Here is an 8,969-nt window from a genome sequence, read left to right on the forward strand (position 1 = left end):
TAGCATTTCTAAAGGGTTCTAAGGGATAAACAGGACCTGCATAGGAGTCCAGGGAGCAGGCCATTTTATATAGGCAGAATGGGAGGGAGCCAGGTAGGGAGGTGAACATGAATCTGTTCTAGAGCAGATATGTCCAAACATAGCATTTTGGCAGCACATAGCCCCCAGTGCTCCCAAGTGCATCCTGAACTTGATTAAAATGTAATTGGGGGCAGCTAGGTGGCACAGTGAATAAAGCACCAGTCCTGGATTCAGAAGGACCTGTGTTAAAATCCAGCATCAGACACTTGACACATACTAGCTGTGTGACCCTGGGCAAGTCACTTAACCCTCATTGCCCTATAAAAAAAATTTTAAAAAGTAAAAACAAAAAAACAAAAAAAACAAAAAAATGAAATTGGGTAATAGCTAACAAAATAAAAACACAATATGCTGTAGATACCTTTATTGATTGTTTTTTGTAAGTCAGAACATAGCACACAGGAAGCCTCATGTATAGGTTAGTGGACCCCATTTATACTTGATTTCTATATGATGTTCTACAGAATGTGAAGAGCCCAGTCTGGCTATAGGGGAAAGTTACTGTAGAGAAATATTGAGAAAGAAATATGGATCAATAATTGAGGGCCATACCAGGAGAGGCCTTGAGTACCAGGAATTTGAACTTCATTTCAAAGGCTAGGAGGAGCCATTCTAAGGCCTAAGAGAGATAGACTGACCCATCTACAGAGCAATTACAAAGTCAGGAATAGACATGGTGGGGGGATGTGTTCTTATCACAAGAGGAAAAAAGAGGTGAGCTGTAAGGTCCATCCAAAGCTGAAAGTGCAGGCAAAGGGCTTCAAGGATCTGGGAAGGGAATCAGCATGTTATGGTGGCTGGATCCCCTGTGCTGATAGGGAAAGCCCCTCATTGCCTGTGGCCTGGGCCAAGCTGAGGATGGCAGGAACATGGATCAGGTTGGGATATACATTGAAATGAATTCATTTCATCCCAGGCCATTTTGATGCTGAGAAAGCTCTAAGTGGCTCTTTCCTTTCCCTGAGGAGAGAAGAGAAAGTTTAGAAAACAAGTCTGTCCCCATGGGCCTACAGCCTGAAATGATTCTGCTTTTCCCCAAGCCTCACACCTGTTTTCACTTCTCATCCAAATCCACAGTGGACAGAGGTCTAGGCAGAGAACCCAGCCCCATGGGCAGAATCAATGACATAACTACAACAATAAAATAATAACATCAATAATAACAATAATCTGACCCATCCAGCTGCCATTTCCACTTTCTCATTACCCCACATCCTTCCCTCTCCTTTGGGGACACAAGCTCAGTGTGTCACCTGAAAGCCCCCCTTAAAGTCTCCAGCTCACAGCCTCCAGGACAATGCCACAAACAGCTACTTATATTCAGGACAACATTTCTTCACATTTGTTTATCACTGTTGGCTTTTCAAGGCATTCCCAACCATACTACCTCAGAGCCTGGCCCTAGGAATGAGGCTTTTAGAAGTGCCTTGACATCTTTCCTTCAGAGTTTAGAGCTGGTGGAGTTGCTTGTGTAGGGGGAGTGATAAGGCCATGCTTCCTGGTGCATTTAAAATGAAGTCAGATTGAGGGTCCCCACTCACCTGGACACCTGCACCTGCTCAGGAGAATAACCAGAGCTGTGAAGACTAGGCCTTTGGTCACAATGAGCCCACACAGTACCTGGATAAATGGGGAACTGAAGATAACAGAAGATTATGATGGAATAAGGGAGAGAGGAAAATAGAAAAAGTGGGACGGGGATGCAGGTGGTGAGTGACTCCTTAGTTCTAGGCCTCAGCATGCTACCTGTGGAAGATTCCTGTATTTCCTCTGTTGATTATATCCTGTATGTTCTATCTCCTTTATAATTTATTCTGTACATAGATTTTTTTTCAATAGAATTATTTGAATTTTGTTATCTTCATTTTTCTTTGAGCTCCTTGAGGTCAGAGATGGTCTTTTGTTCCTTCCTCTGTATCCTTGGAGCTTAGCATAGTACTCAATATAGAGTAGGTAGTTAAAAATTCTATTTACCAGGGGGCAGCTAGGTGGCACAGTGGATAAAGCACCAGCCCTGGATTCAGGAGGACCTGAGTTCAAATCCAGACTCAGACACCTGACACTTACTAGCTGTGTGACCCTGGGCAAGTCACTTAACCCTCATTGCCCCACAAAAAAAAAACCACCACCACCAACAAAAATTCTAGTTACCTTATCAGTCAGTCAACTGACTGATAGAATCTTCTTTAGGTACTGTTTACATTTGATTCATAGCATGTACCACTTGTGACACAGTGGATTTTAAGGAAGGAAGAGAGAGAAACACTGAGAGTCCAAGCAAGATTCTAGGGACAAACCACCACAGAAGTCCTAGGCAAAGATTTTGGGGGAATGCCCACTGATAGGAAGTGGGGCTTGAAGTGGGCACCTATTGTTGTACAAAGGGATTTCTCATTTTACCCTCATGACTCTGAGAGGTAGGTGCTATTATTATCCCCATTTTACAGATGAGAAAACTGAGGCAAACAGAGTTAAGTAGCTTGCCCAGGGTCATACAGCTAGTAAATGTTCAAGGCCAGGTTTGAATTCAGGAAGATAAGTCTTCCTGACTCTAGGCGTGTCACTCTATCCCCTGTGCCACCTTGCAGCCCATAGAACCAGTTAGCTGCTTCCAGAATCCAGGGAGGAGACAGTAGAAGTGCTTAAATGGTGTCAGAAACAACTGAGAGAACAAGAAGAATGAAAACTAAGAAATGGCCATAACATTCAGCCAATTCTGTTCACTGGTTACCTTGGAGAGAATAGTTTCAAGTTTGGTGGTGAGGAAGGTAGCTACATAGTAAGGGGATTGAGAAATTAATGAGAGCATTAATATTCTCAGCAATATAGTGATCCAAGACAATCGCAAAAGACTAATGATGAAACATACTGTCTACCTCCAAAGAAAGAACTGAAAATGAATTGAACCCAGACTCAAGCATACTATTTTCACGGTTTTCTTATTCAAGTTTTCTTGTACAAAATGACTAATGTGGTAATGTTTTACATAATTTCACATGTATCACCTATATATGATTGTTTACCACCTTGTGGGGGTAGGGAAGGAGAAAAGGAGGGATAGAATTTGGAACTCAAAACTTTAAATTAAAATGTTTATTATTTTAAAAAAAAGAAAATGAGCTGGACTTGTGGAGGGGGGAAAGTGTACATTTTACTGTAAAAAAATAGCGTAAGTGAGATAGAGGAAGGGAAATTGCGGCAGAGTGAGAGGTGACCACTTTGTTTCAACTTCCCTAAAACCTTTCACACAATAGCCTCAGAAAACGTGACCAATTGAATTCTGAGTGTGAAAGGCAAGAAAAAGCACAGTGAATCATTTCGCCAGCCCAAAGTAGCTTAGGAAGATAGACAGAGAGGTTCACAGATGTTGACAAAAACAGAAGAAGAGCCATCTGGATAATAAAGAGTGTGGTTGATTGATGGAACAGAAGCAAATGAACACTGTAACCTAGTATTTGGTAAACCCAAAGATTCCACCTATTACTGCAAGAAATCAGTATTTGACAAAAACTACTGAGAAAAGTGGAAGGTACTCTGGCAGAAACTAGGCATAGGGGCAGCTAGGTGGTACAGTGGATAGAGCACTGGCCCTGGATTCAGGAGGACCTTAGTTCAAATCCGGCCTCAGACACTTAACACTTACTAGCTGTATGACCCTAGGCAAGTCACTTAACCCCAATTGCCTCACCAAAAAAAAAAAAAAAGAAAGAAAGAAAGAAAGAAAGAAAAGAAACTAGGCACAGATTAATATCTCACACTTGATAGCCAAATAAGCTCTAAGGGGTACATAATTGAGCTATAAAGGGCAATATCAGAAGCAACTTAGAGGAGCATAGAAAAAATGTCTCAGATCTATGCCTAAGGGGAGAGTTTATGACCAAATAGATAATAGATAGAAATGAATAATTGCATTCACATAAAATTAATTTGTTTTGCACAAACAAAATCAAAGTAGCCAAAATTAGGAGAAAAGCAGGAAACTGGGAAAGGAGGGAATTTACAGCAACTTTCTCTGACCATGGTCTCCTTTTTCAACTATATAGGGAACTAAGCCAAATTTTTATTTATAAAAAGAAGAGCCATTCCCCAATTGATGAATGGTTAAAGAATGTGAATAAGAGAGAGCAGCTAGGTGGTGCAGTGGATAGACCACCAGTCCTGGATTCAGACGGATCTGAGTTCAAATCCAGCTTCAGACACTTGACACTTCCTAGCTGTGTGACCCTGGGCAAGTCACTTAACCCCCATTGCCCCACCAAAAAAAAGAAAGAAAAAAAAAGAAAAAAGAAAGAAAAGAAAAGAAAAAGAATGTGAACAGGCAATTTTCAGAGGAAAAAAAAATCAAAGCTATCAATAGCCATGTGAAAAAATGCTACAAATCACTAATAATTAGATAAATGCAAATTAAAATGACTCTGAGGAACCACCTCACATAATTCAAATTGGCCAAGATGACAGAAAAGGAAAATGGGGAAAAATACACTGTTGGTGGAATTGTGAACTGGTCCAGCCATTCTGGAGAAGAATTTGGAACTATGCCCAAAGAGACCTAAAACTATGCATATCAGTTGTCTTACCAACACCACTGCTGAGTTTCAACCCATTGAAGAGATCAAAGAAAAAGTATCCATATATACAAAAATAACTATAGAAGCTCTTTTGTGATGGCAGAGAATTGAAAATTGAGGGTATCAATTGAGAAATAGCTGAACAAATTAGGGGATAGGAATGTGATACAATGCTATCATATGGAAAAATACTGAAGGGGACTGTTGCAGAAACACTTGTTAAAACTCGTATGAACTGAAGCAAAGTGAGGTGAGCAGAACCAAGAGAATAATCTACCTAGTAACTTCAGTATTATAAAGACGATCAACTGTGAAATATTATTTAATATATTTAATAACTCTGATCAACACGATGATCCTCAACAATTCCAAAAGGCTCATGATGAAAAATACTATCCACCTACAGATAGAGAACAAATGGACTCGGCATGCCAATTGAAGAATATTAAATTTGGGGGGGAACATGGCTAATGTAGAGATATGTTTTGTATAACTTCATTTCTATAATGGGTTTTGTATATCCAGCCTTCTCAGTGGCTGGGAGAAGAGGTAGAGGGAAGGAGAAACTTTGGAACTTAAAAAAAAATTTGAAGTAAGACTTTTTATGCAAGCTTTTGCTAAGCAAACCTTTTCTATATGCAAATTTTCTCTACTTCACAATTTTGCTTAGGGTTATGCACTCTGTAATAAATTGGAGAGAAAGGGACAGACAGTCATTCACTGGGGAGTCTGCCTAGCTTGGGAGGAAGCAAAAGTTCTTTGCTCCTGAGGACTCTTGGGGAACCAGCACTCCCGATCGGTGGACCTAGAATCCTCTGGTTGTTTTGGAGATGAGAAAGCATGATGAGCATGAGTGAGAGGTTTCCTCATCATCAAATGATTGATGCTAGAACAAGGGAAGGGGGGAAATAGAACTTACACATAACACAAATCATTGTGTAACACAATGTCAGGCCAGTGCCAAAAGAAATCAGACTTCATGTCTCCTAAAATGGCAATTAGGAGGAATGGGGCAAAGACAATAAGTATAGATTCCCCAAGTCCAAAGTACCCTCACTTTCCTGGTGCGCCCACTTTTAAAAATCCAAAACGGGGAGGCTCATTGAGACTGGAGAGAGGCCCATTTAGACTGATATGCTGGGGCAACACAAGTGAGACCATATTGATTTCTGGGACTAAGGCTATTGTGACAGTGGATTGCAGGGAAGAAATGATACCTGCTGATGGTCACAGGGGAGATAGGTTGAGAATAGTTGGTGGAACTCCTGTTTGGATCTGCAAAAAGAACAGAGTAAGGATTCACATGGGCCCCTGAGCCCACATTCTCAAGTGACCCCCTCTTCCCTGCTCCTGTCCAGGACTAGTCTAACAAGACTCCAGGCTCCATGGCTTCAGGCGCCATATGCTTTCATTCTATGGGCTAACATCACTGCACTTTACATACCATTTATTATATATAATCTAGTAGTCCAGCCTATTTTTCCTCTTCCAGTTTTCACCAGAGGGTTTCTTTGCCTCCTCCAGTCAGACTGATGGTCTGGCTAAGCATATCCCTTTGAGATGCTTTTCTCTGTCCCCATGATCTGGGTGTTTCTGATATTCAGAATGAAGGCAATTCTAATACCCCCAGATACAGACCATTTTAAAGTTCACAAAATGCTTCCCTCACTCATTGTTACAACCCCCACCTCAACATTTGAAAATGAAAAATGAATTGGAAGAGAGCTGGAATGAATTTCTAGGGTCACAGTCTAGGTCAATTTCACAACTAAGACCTGACCCTATTTCTGTGCTCTTTCCATTAGGACCTATGGTAGACCCCACAACACCCCGCCCCTTGTCTGATGGGGCCAGAGCTGCTGGCATCATAAATCAGTAAAGGACAAGTCTGTGTGCGTGCGTGTGTGTGTGTGTGTGTGTGTGTGTGTGTGTGTGTGTGTGTGTGTGTGTGTGTAAATCCAGGGGACTCTGTGTGTGTTCATACCTGTGTAAGCCAAAAAGATATTGGTAGGAATGAGTGTGACTGTGTGACACTGAACACCCAAGATAACAAGGGCCAGAAAAATCATCTGCTCTGCATGGGACTGAGACCATGGAAGAACATGCCTCACCAGGCCCAGGGCCCAGAGGACAAATCATGGTGGGGAAAGAAGTGAGAAGATGAGAATGGGGAGGGGCAGGAAGCTGAAGGCCTGAAAGAGGGGGAGGAGCTTCTCCCTGGAGACCAGCCTAAGCCCCCATCCTAGCCCAGGGTCATGTTCACAGTAGGGGCCTCCTAAGCTCTGCTGGAACTGAAGGGGATTGAGTTGGAAGGGACTTACCTGGAGAAATCTGGAGGCTGATTCTCCTGATAACCTCAATAGTGTTGCTGACAGAGGAATAGATGCCACATGAGTAGATTCCTGAGTCCTTCACACTGAGGTCAGACATGGTGATGGTGATGATGCCAGTGTTGGGGTCATCCTGCAGGGAGGCTCGTGGGTCCCAGATTTTCAAAAGAGAGACTGAGTTCTTTGTAATTAGTCTATCACACACCCTGCCATTCTCTCTCCACTTACACCAGGTTTTCCACCTCATCTCATATATTTGGAAATTGTATCTGCATCTCAGTATGAGTGTCCTCCCCTTCTGCAAATTCATTTCTTCAGGCCCTTGGCCTTGGGAGCCTGAAAAGCAGATCTTCAGGTCAGGGGGAGCCCAGCTGGGCATCCCTTGTGTCCCCTTGACTGAAGAATATGACCAAGCTAAGGGAGCTGATCTCCTATAATAACATTCTTTTTGAAGAAAACATAGCTCAGAGAGCCAGACCCTTGCCCAAAGAAGCCTCCTACTGAGTGCTGGGCTAGTGAACAATTAGCATCCAGTTCAATCATTCTGTCTCTTTTCCTCCCTCTGTGCCTCTGCCTCTTCTCCCCTCACCCTCCTCTTTCCTTCCTTCTCTCTTCTCTCTCCTTTTCTCTCACTTTATTTTTCTAAACATAGACATGTACACACACGCACATATATGTATATATGTGATTGACATTTTAAAATTTAACCTGCATTATTATAATTTTCACCATCCTTTTAAATTCATCAATCAATAAAACAATAAATCAATTCTTCATTTGTATGTGCTGTTTGTCACTTTTCAAAGTGTAAATGTTCTCACTGGAAATTTAACAATTATCTCTTACAAGGCAGTGTGAACTGCCTCCAGCACACCAGTTCCTATCCCTCCCCAGTCCTTCATACTAACACAACATTGCACTCCCTCCCTTCTTCCCCCCCTCCTCTCTCTTCTCTGCTCCCTATCAGTCATCACCTCCACCCTTCTCTGACCTTCCCCTCACCCCCAGATACCCATTAGCTGCAAAAGCAGCAGGAGCAGTGGGGCTGCCCCAACCATCATGTCTCTATGGGTCCAGAGACAGGGGATATGGGAGGTGGTCTCTTCATGCTGCTCTTGGGCTGATGGGTGGCAAGAGGGTGTTGGTCCTGATTCTCCACTGCCTGATTCTGAGCCACTGAGAGGAAAGAAGAATGAAGAAAGAATGGGGGAAGCTAGGGTTGGGGAAGTGAGAGGAGTGGAAAGAGCAGAAGTGCTGACCTCAGAGCAGAGGGGGGAAGAGCACTTATTTGTGGATGATTCCACTTGTCAGGGCTCTGAACCCCAGGATGACCTAGTGACCCTCTTCAAGAAGAGCCTTGGCCTTTAGAATTCCAGAAGCACTACTGGAGCTTGTGTTACTCCATAGCCTTCCTGATCTTTTTTTTTTTCATCACAAATGCTTGAAAGACCTCTTTCTCATCGAAATCCCATTTTTGCCTCTGAAAGATTATACTCAGTTTTGCTGGGTACGTGATTTTTGGCTGTAGTCCCAGTTCCTTTTCCCTCTGAAATATCATATTCCATGCCCTTCAGTCCTTTGATGTAGAAGCTGCTAGATCTTGCTTTATCCTTATTGGAACTCCATAGTATTTGAATTCCTTCTTTCTAGCTGCTTGCATCATTTTTTCCTTCACCTGGGAGTTCTGGAATTTGGCTATAATATTCCTGGAGGTTTTCCTTTTGGGATCTCTTTCAGGAGGTGATTGGCGGATTCTTTCAATTTCTATTTTATCTTCTGCTTCTAGAATATCAGGGCAATTTTCCCTCACAATCTCTTGGAGGATGGTGTCTAAGCTTTTGTTTTGGTCATGGTTTTCAGGTAGTCCAATGATTTTCAAATTATCTCTCCTAGATTTATTTTCCAGGTCAGCTGTTTTTCCAAGGAGATATTTCACATTGCCCTCTATTTTTTCATTCAATTGGATTTGCTTTACTGTGTCTTGGTTTCT

General features: G+C 42.3%; 1 protein-coding gene across 5 annotated transcripts; it reads right to left on the reverse strand.

The window, feature by feature from the left end:
- Window positions 1–430: 430 nt before the first annotated feature.
- On the reverse strand, window positions 431–8,140 carry LOC122725632 (natural cytotoxicity triggering receptor 2-like). Of its 5 annotated transcripts, none has more exons than XM_043962840.1 (6): window positions 7,992–8,140; window positions 6,971–7,153; window positions 5,867–5,924; window positions 1,623–1,717; window positions 1,130–1,212; window positions 431–1,041 (listed from the first exon to the last, which is right to left on the reverse strand). In XM_043962840.1, exons 1-5 carry the CDS (start codon window positions 8,038–8,040, stop codon window positions 1,136–1,138), a joined length of 462 nt encoding a protein of 153 aa, XP_043818775.1. In that variant the 5' UTR covers window positions 8,041–8,140; the 3' UTR covers window positions 431–1,041; window positions 1,130–1,135. The 5 variants fall into 5 exon arrangements, with proteins under 5 accessions (XP_043818775.1, XP_043818770.1, XP_043818774.1 ...); XM_043962835.1 differs by having other exon boundaries at window positions 6,971–7,315; XM_043962839.1 differs by having other exon boundaries at window positions 6,971–7,315; window positions 8,035–8,093.
- Window positions 8,141–8,969: the final 829 nt, after the last annotated feature.

The sequence above is a fragment of the Dromiciops gliroides genome, chromosome 4, assembly GCF_019393635.1.
Source record: "Dromiciops gliroides isolate mDroGli1 chromosome 4, mDroGli1.pri, whole genome shotgun sequence".
NCBI lineage: Eukaryota > Metazoa > Chordata > Mammalia > Microbiotheria > Microbiotheriidae > Dromiciops > Dromiciops gliroides.

Excerpts from the sequence above, each read along its gene's own strand:
- LOC122725632 (XM_043962835.1), bottom strand. The coding sequence starts at position 8,040 with ATGATGGTTGGGGCAGCCCCACTGCTCCTGCTGCTTTTGCAGCTAATG. Across the intron at positions 5,925-6,970 it reads CAGCCTCCAGATTTCTCCAG|ATCCAAACAGGAGTTCCACC; the intron begins GTAAGTCCCTTC and ends TTCTTTTTGCAG. Across the intron at positions 1,213-1,622 it reads GAGCAGGTGCAGGTGTCCAG|TTATGTCATTGATTCTGCCC; the intron begins GTGAGTGGGGAC and ends TTATTGTTGTAG.